General features: G+C 49.6%; 3 protein-coding genes across 3 annotated transcripts; 1 reads left to right on the top strand and 2 right to left on the bottom strand.

The window, feature by feature from the left end:
* Positions 1-206: 206 nt before the first annotated feature.
* Positions 207-2,090, bottom strand: EPUS_01124 (uncharacterized protein; the record flags this gene model as incomplete). The annotated part of the gene is made up of 1 exon (XM_007807036.1): positions 207-2,090. The coding sequence occupies one exon, from the start codon at positions 2,088-2,090 to the stop codon at positions 207-209; it is 1,884 nt and encodes a 627-aa protein (XP_007805227.1).
* Positions 2,091-2,486: 396 nt separating this feature from the next.
* Positions 2,487-3,053, top strand: EPUS_01123 (U3 small nucleolar ribonucleoprotein imp3; the record flags this gene model as incomplete). The annotated part of the gene is made up of 1 exon (XM_007807035.1): positions 2,487-3,053. The coding sequence occupies one exon, from the start codon at positions 2,487-2,489 to the stop codon at positions 3,051-3,053; it is 567 nt and encodes a 188-aa protein (XP_007805226.1).
* Positions 3,054-4,967: 1,914 nt separating this feature from the next.
* On the bottom strand, positions 4,968-20,268 carry EPUS_01122 (uncharacterized protein; the record flags this gene model as incomplete). The annotated part of the gene is made up of 4 exons (XM_007807034.1): positions 4,968-5,108; positions 5,161-15,851; positions 15,896-19,931; positions 19,981-20,268. 4 exons carry the CDS (start codon positions 20,266-20,268, stop codon positions 4,968-4,970), a joined length of 15,156 nt encoding a protein of 5,051 aa, XP_007805225.1.
* Between the last annotated feature and the right edge of the window lie 686 nt (positions 20,269-20,954).

Genomic DNA, 20,954 nt, shown 5'->3' with positions numbered 1-20,954 from the left:
AACGAGGCAATCCATCCATTCATTCCGTAATCGCAGCAAGCAAAAGAAAAGGCAATCCTAGAAAACCCAGCTTGAATAAGAAAACAAAAAATGCAGACACCATCAGGGCACCGAGGCGCACACGGTTTCATGCGCCGCCACTGGTCAAGAGGCACATAACGATGTAAACCTCGCCCCACTTCTCTCTCTAGATGCCGCCGCACCCCTCAGCGTGCAAGCGGATCACCCGCATCATCATCATCCAACATAGTGACATCCTCGAACTCGAGATCCCACTCATCCACCTCCTTGAACTTCTGGGCCAGTCGCGCCTGTTCTTCTCTCAGGATGTCTGCTCCGCCCTCGTCGTCTGCGTCTGCGTCTTCGATAGCAGCAGCATGCGTGCGGCTCCTATACGGCCGGCCGATCTCGATGGAGATGTCGTCGGTGTCGTCAGGAGAGAGTGCTTCGCCGCGGCTTTGGCGTGGCGTCACCTTTCCCCGTCTGGAGGAGTCGGCGGACGAAAGCGAGGGTCTGTTCTCCTTGTCTCCTTGCTCTTTTTCTGCCGAGCCTTGCTCGGCCTCTCGAGCGGCTTTCGAGTACGATCTGAGGCTTTTGCCTCTTGTGGATTGAGGTGGTGGTGGTGGTGGTGGTGGTGGTGGTGGTGGTGGTGCTTGTTGTTTTGGTTGTTGCTGCTGCTGAGAAGAAGTCTTAGCACCAGCAGTAAGAGGCGTGGCTCGGGGTGTAGATATGGATTTAGATGTGGGTGGTGAAGGTGATGGTGATTGCGTACTGGAGTTGTGGCTTTTTGGTTTGCCATGTATACTTCTTCCGCCTTCGGCTCCTCCTCCTTCTTTCCCTTTGGATGTTTGGGAGCTCTTGGGATTGGATTTGTGGAGAGCTGGGATCTTGTTCGTCTTCTGGAGTTTCATGGTTTGGTGTAACGTGGTTTTCTTGCCTTTTTTGGCGGGTTTAGGGCTGGCAATGTAACTCTCTTCGGCGTCAGGATCAGCCGCTTGGTTCTCCGCGGCGCCGTTCGGAGGGTCACTCGAGTCTTCCGGGATGTCAAAATCGCTCGTTGCTTTTGCGGCTCGTTCTCGTCGAGCTCGCTGCTGACGTCGAGTTGGCATTAGGGCTTGGAGGGCTGCTGTTGATAATGACTTCGGCTCTTTGGTTTTTCGGTGATTGAGCTTGGTTGTGCTGGGCAAGGGAGTCTTCGCCTTGACTGGGCTTGGACCGCTGCTACTACTTTGTGGTGGCGCCATGGTGTCGCTGTCTATCTCCGGGGGAGACTGTTGTCTTTGCGATATAGCGCTTGAGAGAAGCGGTGGTAGGTCTGGCTCTCCATTGGTTGCATCTTTGTTGCCTGTTGTGAGAATATCTGCTTGTGGTGGCGATTGAACTGGTGTGGAGGCCCTTGGCGAGCGAGATAGCTTGCGCTTACGAGAGGCGTCCAGCGGTGTAGATTGGTCGTCTGGGAGAAAATCATCTAGGTCTGGATCCAGTACGGTTGAATCAGGTCCATCAATTGATCGTAAAATACTGGGCTGCCTTTTGCGAGTCCTGATGGGTCCCAGAATCGAAGTTTCGGCGGCAGGGGATTTTCGCCCTCCTTCTCTTGAAGCATCCACAGGAGCATATTCAGATGGAGAGCGTATCACGCTTGTGGGCACTTTGCTTGTGGTAGGTCGAGCCGTTTGCGAAGTCGAAAGACGATTGATGGGCCTCAAGCCTCGGGTCTTAGCTTGTGCATTCTTGCCCACCCCGTTCAGCCTTGCTTCTGACCTCGATAGCTCTTCAGGGACCACGCGCTCCCTCTTATGCGAAGAAGACTTGTGCGCCGCTACCTTATCGCCCTTCGCAACACCCCCAGAAGCATAGATCTCTTGCCGCGGAACACCTCTTCTGTTACGTGGCGTGCTGGATTTGACGACTAGTTCATCACTGTCATCGCTATCATCTGGTACGCGACCGACACTTTTATGGGCAAGCTTTTCATGCAGCTGGCGACGGCGTGCCGCTGGTGAGCTGCTAAGAGGGTTGTTCGGGGCGCGTTTCGCTGCTTGGTTTGAATTGTTCAGCTTCGAGCGTTTGACGGGCGGGCGAGGCATGTCGAGATCACGGTCGGGACTATAGCCTCCGTACTTGGGTACACGTAGCTGTTGTGCGATGTGATATCATTGGCAATATTTTGAACGACTGTGTGTGGTGGGATGACGCGATGTTGTGATGATGTGGCCGGAATTCTTAACTAACTAGACCGATGGGCCAGAGGGCCATGGCCGCTATTGCTCCAGGGCGTGCTCCGACCATGCATACCTAAAGATCTAGGCCAAGCCTCCACTACTAGTACTGTGCGAAAGCACAACCACCCACGAGACCTTCAATTAGGATTGAAGATTCTGCTCTTCAATGCGCTTTGAGATTCGCCTTGCAGCTTCCGCCAACCAAGACCGCCTACCTGCAATCCATCTTGTCTCGTTTACCTGCAAGCGCCCATTCTCACAATGGTGCGCAAGCTCGCCTACCACGAGCGCAAACTCCTGCGCAAAGTAGACTTTCTCACCTACAAATCTGACGGCCCTGACCATCGCTCCGCCTCCGTTCGCCGTCGCTATCACCTCACCGACCCTCTGGACTACTCCAAGTACAATGCTCTGTGTGGATCTTTGCGCCAGTTGGCGCATAAGCTTGCCGACCTCGACCCATCAGATCCCTACCGCCTAGAGACAGAAGTGGCGCTGCTTGAAAAACTCCACCAAATGGGTATCATCAAGCAGTCAAGATCTCAAGGGGCAGGGCTGAGCGCTGTTGAGAAGGAGGTTACCGTGTCGAGTTTCTGCAGGCGACGGCTGGGTATCCTGATGGTTCGGATAGGTATGGTAGAGTTGGTCAGTGCGGCTCACAAGTTCATCGAGCAAGGCCATGTGCGGGTGGGAACAGAAGTGGTGACGGATCCGGCCTATCTGGTCACTAGAGGAATGGAAGATTTCGTGACTTGGGTTGATGGAAGCAAGATCCGGCGAACAGTGGAGAGGTATCAGGGTAGAGAAGACGATTTCGATTTGCTATGACCAATTAGACGGGACACTGGTATGAGCGTCAAAACACTATCTTACGAGCTGCCGCATTAGACAGCCATTTGAGCCATGGACAGACATGGGGCGCTGAGAAGAGATCCTCTAGGCACAGGAGCGGAAAGGAGAACCTTGGGATGCAGAGAATGCTACAGCATCCAGCACCAGTAGTATTATGGTCAGAGATTCTGAGGGGGAGCTCTTCATATTGCCCATGAGACGTGCGGAGAGGAAAGCGGCCAGCGGTGCAGAAGAGGAGGGTTTATAGCGATCAGCAGGGCGAAAGTACGGGTCTAGCGGTTGGGCATTTCATGACAAAAATAAACAATACATGTCAACATGACAAGCCTTGAAGCAATTCAGAGCTATATCCCCTCCAAACCCTTTCGGACTGCACAAGAAACAATCCATGACCAGCACACAAACCAAGTTGCAAAAAAAGAGCCAGAAAAAGAGCCAAAAAGTTCACATCAATATCTCTACTCTCGAACTTTGCCGTAGGAGAGGTTCGATACTGGAAGGAGAGAATATATCCGCTATGAAAACTAGCTGGCGCCGGTTTTGCTCACTCAGTAGTGAATACCACTGAGCCATATGTCCGAGGACATTTGTACCTGTGCAATAAAGATATATATAGCAAAAGCTACGCCCTGGCAGTTGGGCGAGTGTTTTGCTTGAAGTGTTTTCTTGGAGGGCATACAGGATTAGACAACGTTCGTTTTCTGGATGTGGGACGGAAGATTGGAACGGGGTGGGTGTTGCTCGAGAGTAGCGGGACAAAGTCTGGTTGCAGGCGCAGTAGGAGATGCTTTTTAACCTTGAAGAGGTTGCACAACTGGTAACGTGTCAACTATGCTACCCGCAGGGTCTCTCAACTTCTTTACACGATCCCGAGCAGGTTGACTTGCGGAGGAGAGACATGTTGAGAGACCCCTTAATGGGAATTTCCGCAATAGCTATGCTGACATATTCCAACTATGGTGATCCTCCTCTTTTGCAGCCCCTCAAACCACTCCTCTGGCAGCGTGTCCTTCAACTTCACCATTTCAACCCTGCGGTACACTGTCCCATCCTCTCTCTTCCCTGTTCGCTGCAACACCAAGGCCATGTAATCATACCATCTTTCCCATCTCCCTCTTGCCAAGTTTTTTGATATACGCGCTGCACCATCAGGAGATAGAACGGCTTTTTGCCGACAGACTTGCGAATGACTTCTGGTTCGACGATCGAAGCAGAGCCAATTTAGGACGGAGAATTTGGTATCAATTCAGACAACTTTAAGTACGGTCCTTCGATACTGTCGTACATCTTAAAAATACATCCCTCATGTAGATTGCACCGTTCATAAGGAATTTTCTCGTTCTTGTCAGGACGACGGGGGGAAATGGCAGAATAAGGCTCTAGGCGTAAAGTGATTCCTGTCCCGGGATGATCCATCCCTTGTCTGAAAGCTGTCACAAACAACCCACAGAGTGGACATCCTCAATCTCTTGATAACAACACGGCTGTGTGAGTCTTATTGTCACGTGCACGTCCCGTTAGCTCTGCCTTGGCGCTGCTGCTTCTTAGATTAGCTCTTGCTGCTCCCCAGCTTCTCTCCATCATCCTACTAGAATCATTCAAATTGCTCCTATCCATTGCACTTATGGTGCTGGAAAAGTTCTCCATCCTTGTTGCTCAGCTTGGTAAGATCGATACTTTGGCACAGATCGCACAATGCCATTCAGGACTTCGCTCAGAGGAGTGACTGTCTTTTATGGTTATCTATACGTAGTTATTCTCCAGGGTCGAGAATCGAGAGGCCGAAGTCTTGGCTCTAACTTAGCCTGGATAGGTGGATAGAATGGCAATTCAAATCGAGCATCCTGCCTCAATGCTTCCTCGTGCAGCGTAGGCTATTCTCCACCAAAATCAATGCTGGCAGCTGCGTAATAAAGCATGAAGCTCTGCCAGCAAACTTTCCGCGCCCGGCCTGTCGAGCAGTTCGGAAGGAGCAAAAACGCCAACATCTAGCGCGTCATCCCTGATTGCTGCTTCGATGTCTATTGATGGCTGTAAAGTGGTCAGTGTAACTGTTTTTCTGTACGGAATAACAGGACCTCACCAGATAGATACTATCCTTCTGTATGCATATACCATGATCTGCCAAGGGAAGCGGCGGGTCATGGTCGATGATATTGTGTTGCGGCCAATCCTCAAGCCCTACCTCCTGAACTTCTACCTCGGTTTCAGGTGAGCTCGACGTGTTCTCCATACCAGGCAATTTCAGGAAGTTCAGAAAGCAGTCAATCCTCACACCTGTCCACTCGTATACTTCAGACAAAGAAACGGTACACTGTTCGATGGAGCCAATCTGCGCAAGATCTTCCTGTACCGCCCTGGCAGTCTCAAAAAGAGAGGACTCATGTCGGACGGGGATCTTCAGTGGAACCACGTTGACCGTAGGAGCCAAGAGTGTCGAAAGCCCTTCGTGGTCATGGGAACGATTTGCCAGGTAGACTCCTACCACGAGCTCGCCGAGTTCTTCAATTGTGCAGGTCAGACGCGCTAGAATTTTCGAATGAGCACGAGCATAGGCCGCGAAGAAAAGTGCTTGGAAGCTAATGGCATTTTCCTTCAGTTTCTGCGCAATCGGACCCAGACCATCAACCAGCTTAGGTCGAAATATTTCAACTCTCTCGGCCTTGAATGAAGCCGTGCGCCGTGGCTGGAATGTAGAGATTCCATTCAAGTATGAAGCCCAGAAAGTTTTCCGCTGGTCCTTGGTTGTGCCGTTCTGTAGCCAATTAAGATGATTCTGAAAACCGATTTCTAGATTTAGTGGATTACTTGAGCTGTCGCAGAACGACCTGAAAGCTTGCATTATTCTTGGTAAGCTGACTCCGTCGTAGAGAGCGTGGTGAATTCGCAACTTGAGAAATATAGCCGTAGGCGTTTCTGTTGCGCAAAGGAACACCGGTGGATGATCATAATGTGCTGGCAGCTCATTTGTAGCCTTCGTATGCGGAGCCCTCTCTCCTGCCCAGATCACGGGCGTGAGTACATCCTTCAGAACGATCTGAAGCCTGGATGCGTACGGGTTCGAACTGGACACAAATACTGTTCTAAGCACAGGAACAGCTTGCAGAAGTCGGTGCCAAGCTGAATTGATGGTCTGTCGACTTACGGAGCGCCCTTGGACCTGGTAGCAGAACTCAGGATAGAAGAGCTTACCTCCAGAAGCCTGCCACAATCCCAAGAAGAATTCTTGGCCTGAGGTGCATGGAAAGATATCTTCAACCTGGTCTTCTAGGATACCCGCTTCTTTCAATGAATTCCGAACACAGTTCTGATCGAGCAGCCATGTCTCGCTCTTACGGTGATTGGCCAATTCCCTGCCACTGGATGCTATTAAAGGCTTAGCAGCTTTAGCCATGCTCTGCACGGTAAGAGTTCTCAACATCTCACTGACAGGTAGCGATATTGACCGCTTTTTCAAAGCAGACGACACTTTGATAGCACTGATGCTGTCAAGACCGAGGTGGAAAAGACTCGTAGACTCTGTGATCTTCCCTTCTTCAACGCTTGAGATATTGCTCAGAACTTCTCTTATCGCTTCCTCATAGAGCAAAATTCCGGGCTGATGCATGTGCGTCTTTTTCGACACAGTCGTGGAGGCACCATGTGAATGACTCTCTGTCACTCCATTGGTCAATGCAGGCAGGTTGCAGTTGGACGATCCATCGGGCGATGACGTGAAAGCAGACGTCGAGGGCTCCATGATAAGTGAATCCAAGACGGAATCAACATCATGAAGCAGAGCTTGCGTACCTCTCATATCAAGAACATGATCTTTGCATGCCGTTCTCCAGATGATGTCTTCATGAAGTAGCTCCATCTCCACATTGATCGGGTATTCAGGATTGGAGGAACCCCCTACAGATGTGTACAGTGGCTTCAGCTGCTCAGTCTGCGATGGCTTCTTCTGGTACATAAATAGAGTGTCAAACAGGTGGCCAGCGGAGCCTTTGGCCAACGATTTGGCCTTGCGGAGAGGGAAATGCTGATGCTCAGAGATGGCAAGAATTAAGTCATGGACCCGCTTAACAGTGTCGAGCTTGCTTCCTTGGATCACGACACGGAAGGGGACAGTGTTCATGGTGGGAAACATCATCTGATCAGCATTCTCAATGTCACGGCCAGCCAGTACCACACCAAAGCAAACATCTCGACTGTTCGTATATCGTGCAAGTACAAGTGCCCAGCATGTGAGTGCTAGAGACTGCAACGTCACGCCTGCCGCTTTGCAAAACGCAACTACCGGGGTGACTGCCACCCTTGAAGATATTTCATGTCTGTTAGACGTGCCGTATGTCGGTCGCTCAGCTTGAGATGAACCAAATGGCTTGGTGTGCAGATCACTAAGATGATTGCTCCAGAATAAACATGACTTTTCAGACACAGAACCAAGTATGTGTTCCAGCACGGGTTCATAGTTCGGCCGCTCACACTGTAAGCCATTGTAACACCTCGCAACGTCCTGGTGAAGGAGATTGATTGACCAGCCATCATAGACAGCATGCGGCAGACCAACGATTAGATAAGTGGTTGGTCCGATATCCACAAAGGTTAAACGCAGGGCAACTGAACTGATGCCTCCCTGGACCGCTTGTGATTCTTGGTCAGAAAGAAGGATCTGCAGCTGGGCTTCGCTATCCACACTCGTAGAAATACATTCGAAATCGATGGTTCGGGGGACAAGCTGAGCGTAGATGGAGCCCGATCGCGGGTCTTCGACCTCCACGAAGACAGTTCTCAAGATATCATGAGAGGCGAAAGCAACACGCCACGCGGATTTGAGCTTCTCTGTATGAACGTCCCCTGACAATCTAAGGACATCTTGGGAATAGTATTGTTGGTAATTGGCTAGCATGGTCTCTTGCAGTGGAGTGACTGGCAACACGTTTAAGTAATTCTCGACCGGCACAGCTTGGTTTTCTAGACTCTTCCGTAGATCTTTACATATTTGGTCAAAGTCTGCTTTAAGAGTGCTCCCCGTGGAGGCTCCTGCAGCAGAAATACGTTTCACCATTTCAGCTATCGACCCTGCTTTCAGGATGCTGCTGACGGATATGGGGGTCCCAGCAGCTTTAAATCGTGAAGAAAGCTTGATCGCATCTATGCTATCAAGACCCAGTTCGAAGATTGAGGTATAAGGAGCAACTTCGTGTATATCCGAGCGTGAAAGGGTTGCAATCTCACGTCTCATCAGATCCGACATGGCGTCCCACCGAAAATCATCTTTGCAATGCACAGGGCCGTTCGTTAGCTCCTTACTACAAAATTCACCGGCAGAGCCAATCTTGCTCCTCTGTGCGTCAAGAGGTCGCGAAAGCACTGCTCTTAAAGATCTTGATGGCTTATGCAGATTGTTGCGCAGATCTATCAGGATTGTCCCAAAGAGGTCAAGAAGCTCTTGCACTTCTTCACAGCACAAATATTGACCTTGTGCGACGATAGTGCATGTAAAGGCATGGTCCGGCCCCTGCTCGACCTCAATGGCTAGCGGGTAGTCTGGCTGAGACTTGGAATCGATTTGTGTCCAGAGCTCACGCGACTGAGTGAATGTTGTAACTGCTTTCTGAAACACGAACAGCGAGTCAAACAGTGGCTCCGTTGACTTGAACCCCATCCATTTTCGGATACTGCTCAATGACGTGTGATGGTACGGCATGGCTGTAACATTGAAGGTATGACAAGTCTTGACAAGCTCTGCCAAGGTCGACGAAGCATCCGCGTTGATCTGACAAGGTATGGTATTGAAGAGAGGCCCAACTACGTTCTCCATCCCATCGGCATCAATCGCTCGGCCTGAGACCACAACACCGATTGCTGGAAAGATCTCGAATTTCTTCTTCAATGTCATCAACCAGCAAGCCTGGAAAATCGCGGCTTCTGTAACGCAGAGCTGCATTTGAAGTTGTCTCATGTTGTTCGAGAGGGCGATATTGGAAGATTTTGCAATGACCGTATTCGGGTCGTGCTTGAGGGGTAGATCCAGCAATCTTACCTCATTATAATTCTGTGTCCAAAAGTCCTTTGCCCCGGCAGGAAGCAACAGAGGACCAAGGGGGAGGACGTCGTGGTACGATGGCTTTGGAGATGGGGTGGATGATGCAGCATAAATGCAAGCAACTTCGTCTAGCATGCGACCAAGGCTGATGCCATCGTAAAGACCATGAAAGATTTTAAGGTGCAGCAATCTGTGCTCTGGCACGTGATAGAGGTCGAGCCCCCATAACTCCTCCTCAAAAGTTCTCACACGCTCGGCCCACTTCTCAAAATTCTGGTTGAGGGCATCTTCGTAGCCGGCTTTTTGTACTATTGGCAGATGCTGGAACCTGGCTGAAGGGGTCGCTGCATCCTTAAAGACGACTTGTGCATATCCGTCATTTGTTGGAACAAATTTAGTTCGCAGGATTTCATTCTCCTCTTCAACACGCGTCCACGCTGCCTGAAGGCGAACGATGTCCAGATCTGCGTCAAGAACGAAGATGAAGCTTGAAAAGTACACAGACGCGCAACTGCTCAGACATCTGGCGATCATGCCTTCTTGAAGTGGTGTACAGGGTGCAATCTTCTCAATTTCGTGATCTCTTACATGGGATGCCTTTTCAATGGCGGCACGATGAGTCTTCTCAAACGCAACAATTCTTTGCCTTGCGACTTGCCTGGCAGTCACGTTGTCTTCCAGCATCGGGACGTTCTCTGTCAGTGTAGTCATCATATCGCCGACGACGGGATTCCGCATGATCATAGATGGAGTGGCAGCATCAAACCCTGCACGCTTCAACAATCTTGAGAGAGAAATTGCAGATATGGAATCAAGACCGAGCTCGAACAGCCTAGATGATGGAAGAACAGCCTCCACAGGGAGCGCGATTACCCGAGAAATTGATTCGACGATCGTCCTCATTGGCTTAGGGTCGATATGCTGTAGAGAAGTGCCCATCCCTGACAGCTCCTGTAAGTCAGTTGCAGATGTGGCTTCGAACAATGCTCTCAAAGGCTTGGTGTCAACTTTGTTGTTCGTTGACAGTGGCATCGCAACGAGTGGAATGATGAATGTAGGGATCATATAAGCTGGCAAGGAACTATTGCAGGAACTGCGAATATGATGTAGCAGTGCTCGATGCTCTGGATTGAAATCTATTGCGGCGTGTTCCGCATCAGCACGTCTTTCGGACAACGCAACAAATGCCACAAGTTGCTCTTTGGAGCCTTTGTGGTGTCTCAATACCATTGTGGCAACTTCTTTGATCATTTTAGAAGCCTGGTGGATGATATGGTTGATTTCGCCAATCTCGAGTCGTTGTCCACGGAGCTTGACTTGGTCATCAGCCCGGCCTATGAAACAAAAGCTCCCGTCATGCAAAAGCCGTACCAGATCGCCAGTGCGATAGACGTGCGCCTGCTGGTTGTTGAGGAACCTGAATTTCTCTGCTGTCAGCTCCGCTCGGTTGAGATATCCTTTACCAACCAATGGACCTGACACACAGAGCTCTCCAATGGCACCTTTGAGCACGAGATGTTCAGTGCCAGGCTCCAGGACGTATGCTCCAACATTGTCATATGCACACCCGATATTCGAGGGCTTTGCTGTTTTCGGAACACGTGGATACATCGTGCATCCAATGGTCACCTCGCTAGGACCATACCCATTATAGATGACACCTACATCGCCCCAAGCATCAATGATATCTTGCCTCAACTGCTCGCCACCTGTGATGAAAGCGCCTCGACAAAGAGAAGGGCATTCTTCTGGTGTCAGCAAGCGCGCAAGACTAGGCGTAAGGTCGATATGAGTTATCTGTAGCGCACGTATAGCTGCTGGTAGATCTTCAAATAGTAGATCTCGCGAGGCGGATGTAACGCAGATGCCAATGCTCCAACTCCAATACTGTTCCATGACGCTCACGTCAAAATGGAACGATGCAAACTGGAGGAAACGTGAATCAGCATCCCAAGACCCAGCAAACAACCGCTGAAATGCAAGTACGAATTGGACAGCATTCCCATGGGTAATTAGACAGCCTTTGGGCGTGCCTGTCGTTCCAGAAGTGTACAGGCAGTAGCATACGTCCTCCCCGACAAGCTTCCGCGATAGGGACACAGCATTGCAGGGCAAGCCCTTGTCCTGGAGTATTTTATCAATGCTGAGAACTTGGAGCTTGTCTATAAGCGCTGTAGAGCTTGCTTTATCTTGGGTTGTGCAGAGCACTCTGCATTTTGAGTCATGCAGTATGAATCTCTTGCGTGCTTCTGGAGCGGATGGGTCTATCGCAAGGAACCCACAACCAGCTTTCAAGATTCCGAGGATCGTAAAGGATGCTTCGGGGCATTTATCAAAGCAAATCCCGATCAAATCACCAGGACTGGCACCATTCTGATGTAAGATGTGAGCAACCCTGTTGCCTTGCTCATCCAGCTGGGAGTACGACCACGACATGTTGAAGGCCTTTCCATCAACAATGTTCGTCGCGAATTCAAATGCTATCTTCTTTGGAGAATCCCGGGCCATGATCTCCACGAATTGATGCAGGTATTGTACTCTAGTCTCTATCATAGATTCTTTTGCCGGGGCAATCGAGATCAGTTCTTTGCCAACATGGATGAACTTAGAAGCCTCATCATCTAGCCGCTCAAGGGTGTCTAGCAGACTCGCATCGAGCTGCTTCACAAGTAGCTTACCTTGCTCAATAGGGACGATATCTTTGCGTAAGGTCAAACGAAAACAAAGCTTTTCGAGGTCATTGATGAGCATTTCAACAGATACAGTATAGTTTGCCCTAGCATCTTCTGCCAGCAGATGCCACAAGCATGATGACGCAACTGTGCCTCGGTTTTGAAGGACGAAAAGAGTATCAAACAGATCGCCTTGAGCACTTGACCATCCTTGTGACAACGCGAATGGATTCTTTAAAAGGGCTGAGTTCTGCCTGGTAGCCGCTGCAAGCAGCGCGCGGTTTGTGGTACCCTCAACCTTGACCGATACAGGGAGCGTGCTGATGCAGGGGAAGAGCACGGAGTCTTCGCCGTCTTCGACTGAACGCCCGCTCAAGACCACGCCAAAGGTCGGAGCCTTCTCCCCTGTATACGCTGATAGCAGTCGAGCCCAGGCACACTGACCAGCAACTTGCAATGTGACGCCTGCATTTCTGCAACTCGCCTGAAGCTGAGCAAGACTATGGGAGCAGCAAAACTCAATCGTGTGAAAGCCTCCGTCTTCCGGAGTGTGCGAATGGAGATCAGGGAACCTCGCTGATGGAACAATACTTGAATCACCTATAATGGCCTTTGTGTCTGTTGGCTGGGACGAGCTCTTGTGCAACATCCTCGATATACATGGCTTGATGGGATTGACACTTCCAAGCCTCTCGCCTCTATATGCCGTAGTCACCTCGTCAAGAAGCAGCTCAAACGTCCTCGCATCGAAAAGTGCGTGGAGCATGGAGATGCGCATTGTCCTGCGACTGCCCAGATTTCCAATGACCACGCGCCACGGGGGCTCGTGTAGCGACTGGAGCAGTGATCTTGCATATGCAGAGTCATTCGGTGCAGTACCGTCGTCTTCCAACCACGGCAATGCGTGTGCACTCGAAGAGTACAGTATCATTGCGAAAGGACATTGTATATCCTCGATCTCGACAAACCCAGTTCTAAGGATGTCATGCCTCAAAGACACAGCTTCCCAAGCGTTTCTCAATAGGCGCGTGTCGATGTGACCGTCGAGCTCATAGTATACACTGTTGAGGTAGTCATGGCCTGTGGAGCGAAGGAAACCAGCTAAGACTCTTGATTGAAACGTTGTACAGGGCCGGATCTCCTCCACTACCTGACGACTTATATGATGCCGCTCACACACCTCATTGATGTGCTTATCACTGAAAGCATCAAAGTCGAACAACAAATGGTCTTGCTCATTGAGTAAGTGTGTCTCGCAGAGAGAGGCAATTCCAGGTACTGTAGCTGCCTCCAGTATATCTCCACTCGATAATCGATAGCCTTCTTTCCTCAACTCTGCCGCAATCTGTATTGCGCTGAGACTATCGAAACCAAGGTGAAAAATGGTTGTATCCCTGGACACACTGGAGACATGGTCATCAGATATTTTGGAGAAGACTTCCAAAACGTGGCGTTCTAGCGGAGACCAATCTCTCTCATGATGTGGCCTACAATCTTCCGTCTGCGTCGCAGTGACTTCACCAGACATTATCGTCGGACTGATCAACATCAACGGCTCTCTGTGCCCGAGAACGGAGCAATCGATGGCAAGGGCATCAGGATAACGTATCGTATGGCCTAAGAGACTATCGAAGTCGGCGAGTAAAAGGTCTGCTGCACCTAATGGCAATATATCTTGCTCCACATGCATGATTACGTCCAGCTGATTCAAATGGGATATTGGCACTAGCTCCAGGATCAAGGGAAACTTCATGTCTCCCAGATCTTCCTCTAGAGCCCAAATAGAGGAACAGAGTTTGGGTGGCTCGCCTTGAAGCAATAGCATAGTGTCAAAGAGTCTGCTCACTCCTAGACTTTGCTGGATCCGACGCAAGGATGAAGGCTGAAAGGACAAAGCCGCAAGAGTGTGATCTTGGAGTCTTTTTGCTACCTGTTGGTTAGTATCGTGCCTACCAAAGGTTGTCCGGACTGGGAGAGTATTGAAGCACGGTCCAATGATCTTTTCGATGTCATGTATAGGTAGATTCCGACCGCTATAAACATTTCCGAAACAAATATCTGTACCATTGGAATATTTGGCCAGCAGGCGAGCCCAAGTCAGCTGCAGCAAGGTCAAGAGTGTGACATTCATCTGCTTGCTGCTGTCCAGCAGCGCTCCTAATGACGTCCGCGAACAGATATGATGATTTGATTCCTGTAGTCTCGATCCAGCTTTCTGCTCCTGAGGGGGTGGCGACAAGAGCTTTGGTTCGTAGTCCCCCAGATGCGCTCGCCAAAACTGATCTGCGGATTCCTCCGCCAGACCAACCATATAATCAAGATACGGCTCAACAGAAACGACAGCTTCGATAGAGCCGCCTCGGTAAGCTCGTTCCACATCATGAAACAGTAGTGACATAGATTGCGCATCGTAGAGCGCGTGATGGATCTGCAGGATCAGCCTGGGTGGGGACGCATTGGATTGTTTCTCAACTGTGAATGAGTAGGGGGGAACCATTAATCTCTCCCACTCAGTTTCCGCCTGGTCGGCACGATTTCCATTATGCCACGGGGCAACATAGTCAGCAAGAACGATTTGTGCAAAGGGAAATTGAGATGAAGAAGTAAGAACGAAGCCGGTACGGAGTATTTCGTGACTACTGATACAAGTGCTCCATGCATCTTGCAGCTGTTGCAAGTCTCCAAAAACAGTGAACGTTAATCGATTTTGGTAAGCTCCACTGCGACCGCCTTCTGCGTGAGAGAGCATAGCCTGCTGAAGTGGCGTACATGGTAGTATCTTTTGGACAGAGTATCCCTTTCGAGCATATCGCAATCGCACGGTCTCTTGCCACTCTTCATCGAAGATCTGTCGCAGTTTTGACTCTCCACCATACTTAGTGCTGCGAGCGACTTGTATAGCTGAGAACGCTCTCAGCAGCCTTGAGATCGAAGCGTGGCGCAATATTAGTGACGCATCAACAACTCCAAAGCCTGAATCAAGCAGTTTCCTGGAAAGGCCGATGCAACTTATGGAGTCTAGGCCAAGGGCAAAGAAGGAAGTATTGCGATCAATGACAGACAACGGCGAGCCAGTCACCTCCGCAATTGCTCGAGCCACTGATGTTTCATTTATGTCCATAGGTTCCCATTCCTGCATATTGTCCCCTTGTCTGGCATATTTTTTCAATGCGGCAGGGTCCATATTAAGGTACATTTGCTTCAAGACTTTTCTATCAGCCTTTCCCTGGGACGTGAGTGGGAGCATTTCAACTGGTATCAAGTAGTCTGGCACCATGTATGTGGGTAATTGTGACTGTAGTTTCTCAAACAGAGACCTGTTGTAGGACATCGTGTCAACTTTCGAAGACGGTAACGACGACCAATAAGCAACGAGGCGACTTGGTGTCTGCTCTGATTGCTCAGTCACGAGACAAATACTATCCGAGACGGCTGTCTCTCGAAGAAGTGTATGTTCAATTTCACCGAGCTCTATCCTCTGCCCTCTCAGTTTGATCTGATCATCCTGACGTCCATGGAACAATGTACTACCATCCGGGAGCATACGACCGAGATCACCGGATTTGTAGAGTTTGCCATATTCTGCATGATCAATGAACCTTTCGGCTGTTAGGCTTGGGTCATTGAGGTAGCCCCGCCCAACTTGGTCTCCCCCAATCCAGATTTCGCCCAAAGCACCTTTAGGAAGAGGACAAAATGCCTCACTATTAGAAATGAACATCGATGTGTTAGGAAGAGGATTGCCAATGTTATTGATGTGGTCGGAAACAGAGACCTTGCAACGAACGGAGCATATATTCGTTGTCTCGCTGGGACCATACCCTTGATACAGGCCACGATCAGACCAGTCACGAAAGACTTTCGAGGTCACAGCTTCTCCAGCGGTAACCAGCATCTGCACATTAGGGACATTACTTGGCCTTATAAGGGCTGCCACGGAAGGTGTAAGACTCAGATGGGTAACATTTAGCAATCCAATGAGGTGCTCCATATCACGGAAGAGGATATCGTTGGAGGTGGCGCAAAGCCGCATTCCCATGTGCCAAGCATACAGTATCTCGAACACGGAAACTAGAAGCGTCAGAGGATATTCCCTATACTGAGGTGGACCTTACCATCAAAGGCTGGGGAGCAAGCTTGCAGCAGTGTTCCACTTTCCACCGATGGATATAGTCGGGACAAAACGTCAATGTTACTGAGAATGTTTTTGCGCGTAATCAACACTCCCTTTGGTATGCCACTGCTGCCAGAGGTGAAAACGGCATATGCAAGGTTTGTATCATCAACCGTACAGGGAACTGCATCGTGCTGTGCACTCTTTGCGATTTCATCGAAGAAGAGAACACGCTGGATTTTGCCTAGAAGGTCGTGGCCCTGAAAGCCGAGACTTGTCAGGCAGTGGCGACATTTTACACCTTCGATGATTCTGCGTGTGCGTTCTGGAGGAGCTTGCGGATCTATCACAATGTATGCTGCACCAGCTTTCAAAACCCCGAGGATGGATACATAGAGCGGAATGGACTTATTCATGAACAGACACACAATCTCGTCGACCAAGATGCCTTTGGCCAAAAGAAATTGAGCCACAAGACCTGCTCTTTCGCTCAACTCGCAGTAAGTTAACCTCGATCTTTTCAGGACAGCGGTGAGTGGGTCAAAATCGTCCACAAAATCTATCGCAACTCGCGTCGGATCTTCGCGCGCAAGGCGATCAATCGTAGATGAAATTGTGATTGTGCAATCGATGCTAGAGCAAGTTGTATTTGCGATTGATAAGTCTTGAGGTTTGAATTGATCAAGAATCTCTTCCCAGAGGTTATGTGAGGCCAAAGTGTAATAGTCAAGAATAGCTTCAAACTGATTCACCAGCAATTCGACCTGCTCAGTACATAGGACCGAGGTGTCATAAGTGGCTTTCACCTGAACTTGATGAGAACCTGGTTCCAACTCGAAAACCAAAGCATATTGAAGAAAATCTGTTCCATCTATTACCGAAAGACTAGATTTGGTCTCTTTGTTGCTTTCAAGACTCTCCTGCCACACGAATAGTGCATCGAACAAAACTTGATCGCCAGTAATTCCAGCCGCCCTCTTGATATCACGAAGAGGCACCTGGCCAAAATGAAGGAAATTATGATGCAGCTGGTGCGTGTGCAAGAGAAGATCACCTACTGTTCGTATGTGATCGAAATTGATTTTAATAGGCAGTGTTGAAATGCAAGGGCCAATCATGTTCTCTATGCCTGGTATGGAAAGTGTGCGGCCGGAAGATACAGAGCCAAAGACAACCTCAGAGGTCCCACAGTAGAATTTCAAAAGAGTAGCAAAGGCAGCAGATGCAATGCTGTGCCGGCTGATACGCAGTCCCTTGGACATCGAATTTAGAAGAGACAAGTTTATCTCGATAGCTCGGCGGAAGGTACGAATCTCGGCTGTACATTTTCTCATGTTTAGCACAGGCAAAGGTGTTGGGACCGCGCCTCGGAGGTGGTCCATCCAGTAGTCCTGAGCGGTGCTAGCGATTTCGCTGGAGAGGAAAGCCTCCTCGCACTGAACGAATTGCTGGAACTGAGGTCTCTTAGGAGGCTCCTTCCCTTGGATCAGTAGATTAATGTCGGTCATCATAAGATCCCAGGACCAGCCATCATAAAGAGCATGATGGATGTATACAGATACTGTGGTGCGGTTCATGACCGAGGCAATCTTAAAGCGTAAAGGCTGCAGAAGAGACATGTCGGAGACTTCGTTTAGTCCACACGCGTTACCAGGATCATGCTGTTCAAACTCGATCCGGGTAGCACAGTCTAATCTCTTCCACACAATGCGAGCAAAGCCAGACTCTTGCTCATCGAACTGAACGAAACCAGACCGGAGGATTTCATTAAGCTCAGCAAGTCGACGGAACGCTTTCATAAAGTCTTCCACAGACACCGAGTTTGCAATCTCGATCTTCAGCCCGTTGAAATTGACGTGTTTTGCAATCACAGATTCCGCTAGCATTGCTGATTGCAGTTTGCTGCATGGCACGATATCCTCGATTTCCAAGAATTCTGCTGTACTGAATCTTGGCTTGAGCATATCTTTCATGGTCTCGGGCGAAGCCGTTCGGCTGTTTATTGCTGCAACCATAACAGAATGAGATGTCTGCCTTTGCTGCAAGGCTTCTGAAAGTGTGGCAATCGTATCAGCTGCCAATATATCTGTCGCTGACACCTCGATGCCGCTATGCCTCAACTTGGAAGCAAGGCTGATGGCACGGAGCGAATCGAGTCCTTTTGACCACAGATCCTCTGAACAGGTAGTATCAATGCTAAGCTCCTTTCGAACAACGTCAGCTAAGAAGCTCTCCAGCTCACTACCAGTGTTAGGTGTAGCCGAGTCTACAGCAAGACGTTGGCTGAGGTATAGACTTTCCAGGCTCCGCCTGTCTACCTTTCCAGAAGGGAGTCGTGGCAGCTGTCCAGTAAGTATGACGAAGTCCTTTGGGCGCATGATGGGGTTTAGCCAGGATTTGCATTTTTCTTGCAGAGCTTGACGAGAAGTGGATATCTGCGCATCGTTATCAATCAAACAGAAAGCGATAAGGTTGCCCTCAATGATGCTGCAAACTGAGAAGCGAACGCTCTCGACCTGACATATGATTTGCTCGACTTCGCCCAGCTCTACTCGCTGTCCTCGGATCTTGACTTGACCAGAAGCAATTCGTCCGAGGTACTCGAGTTGGCCACTTGGCAAGAGTCGCGCTCGGTCTCCGCTGCGATAGACAAGTCCATAGCTGGGCAACGTTACAAATGCAGCACGAGTCTGCTCAGGGCGGTTGATGTAGCCTTGCGCAAGCTGTCCACCAATAGCGAGCTCCCCAACGAAGCCCATTGGAAGGATGTGAGGCTCAAGAGTTTGTTCTTCCGCGATCACAAATGCTGAAACCGTGGAGAGTGGCTGGCCGATAATGCCAGCTTTTGACTCACTGTTGATAGTGGGTGCGACAGTGCAATGTATAGAGGCCTCCGTTGGGCCATACATGGGTAGAAGGACACGTCCACGATCTGGGCAGGGCTCAAATTTCTCAACCACAGACGTTGGAAGCACTTCGCCAATCGTCAGAAGCAGGTTCAGAGATGGTACTGTACTCCAATTTCGCAGCAACGTGCCTGCTACCGTAGGAGTAAGTTCAGCAGCATCTACTCTGAGCGCATTCATCACGCCAGTAAGATCGTTCAGCATGGTCTCTCGATGACAACAGACCAGAGTAGCTCCTCTGTAAAAAGTGAAAAAGATCTCGAAAATGGAGACATCAAACGTTGGTGCGGCGAATTGTAGGAACCGATGATATTGTGGCACATACTTGTCATGAGCCAACAATGCTTGTGAAACTGCTCGATGGGAAATGCCGACCCCTTTCGGCAAACCAGTAGAGCCAGACGTATACATGATATACGCAAGCTTCTCCGCGTGTTTCTGTGCCGGAAAATCGCCAGACACGCACAAGTCGGCAATGTGACTTTCATCTTCTTCATCTATTACCAATGAAAAGATTTCGAAGCCGAGATTCGAGTAAGAAAAGCGGTGTCTGCACTCTTGTGTGGTCACTACCACTTTCGCACCCACGTCTTCCATAATAAACTTTAGCCTTTCCTGAGGTACATCAAGATGTAAGGGACAGAATGCTGCTCCGGTCCTCAATATAGCAAGCTGGGAGATATAAAGCTCTGGGCTTTGTGGTATCAGTATGGGAACAGTGATACTGTCGGTGCAAGCTTCGTGCTGACCGTAACTCCGATTAATGGCACGGTCGAGACGTTTTGCTAGGCAATCAGAGAGCCGATGCAGGTCTTGGTACGAAAGCTGGACTCTTTTCCTGTTTGAAGAAAGAAAATCGATGGCAGTCGTAGAAGGTGAGGCAGCATGTACAAGTTGATGCAGGAAATGTGGCCCAGGAACGAGCTGTCTCTCTGGATTGACGATTGATAAAAGCGGAGCCTTTGGGGGGGAGAAGTCATCTGACGCTGCTTGATTGCTCATTTTGTGCTCAAGTTGGCTCAGTATTTGTGGAAGGAAAGAGTATGGAACAGAACCAGCTGATGCTAAGGCAGTAGTCCCAGACTCACTGTCATACCACAGCTCGAGCGCAAGGATGGGTTCTCCATAGAGCTGGTGATTGTCAGTTCTGCCGCCTGCTTGCAAGCTTTTCCTAACCTACCGGTTTCAGAGCGATGGAAGTATGATGATCATCTCTTTCATTGACGCCTTCAGCTTCTACCTTATTCCAGGAGCCGAGGAAGGCATTGGCTTGAACAGCGTGCCCCTCGAAAGAAAACACCGGCTCTGTGATGCTTGTATATGATTGGAGAAGTGAAGCCCAAGAAAGAATGAGAATATCCTGCGATAGAGAGACTGGCCATTTCGTCTGTAGCGCTACTCTACCAGACTGGGTCTTGGCTGTGTCAAACAGATTAGGAAACTTGGTGTATATGACTCTGTGATCCATATTGTCACGACGGATATCGACGCGAAGCTCAGGACGTTCACGGCGGATGAATTGAGACTCTGTCTGATGCGCAAATCCGCGTGTGCAAGAACCTCACAGACATCATGGCTGCTAGCTGTTCTGTATTTGCAACAGTAGCTCCTCCGTCGCGTTTTCTTCGGCTTGTTGAAGAAACGTTGTTTGCTGACACCGGTTTATCCCAATTCCCGTGTCTTGATATTGTGCATGACTAATCCACCAGGCCCTGTTCTACATGTCTACTCCTAGTCCTACCATGACAGATTCGCTCGACCGGCCTTTAATTGCCCTTTTAATGGCTGTTTCTACTCCTGTTGCTCACCAAAAGTTATGTCCTCACTTCTCTCTTTCACCGAGATTCTGGTGAAAGCAAGAGCGTCGACCATGACCCGTTGACACATGCCGAACCACATGGTGCGAATTTCTCCGATATCGCATCTAATCTAATCTATGGCTGCAGGATCTAATCAGATTTTAATCAGCTTGGCACATGAATTATTCCCTTGGTATGATTCTTGTCCATTTTTGTCCATTCTTGTCCCTTCTTGTCCATTCTTGTTCGTCGAGGTCGGACTTCTAATTGCCCTGCTGTGACTCATGACGGGTGCTCTCGCTTCTGGTGTAGAGCAGATCGATGCGGTCAAGGACGGGAGGAGGATGGGAAGGAG

The sequence above is a fragment of the Endocarpon pusillum genome, assembly GCF_000464535.1.
Source record: "Endocarpon pusillum Z07020 unplaced genomic scaffold scaffold6441, whole genome shotgun sequence".
Classification (NCBI taxonomy): domain Eukaryota; kingdom Fungi; phylum Ascomycota; class Eurotiomycetes; order Verrucariales; family Verrucariaceae; genus Endocarpon; species Endocarpon pusillum.
The sequence above is the reverse complement of the archived record's forward strand: the minus strand, read 5'-3'. Positions and strand labels throughout refer to the sequence as shown.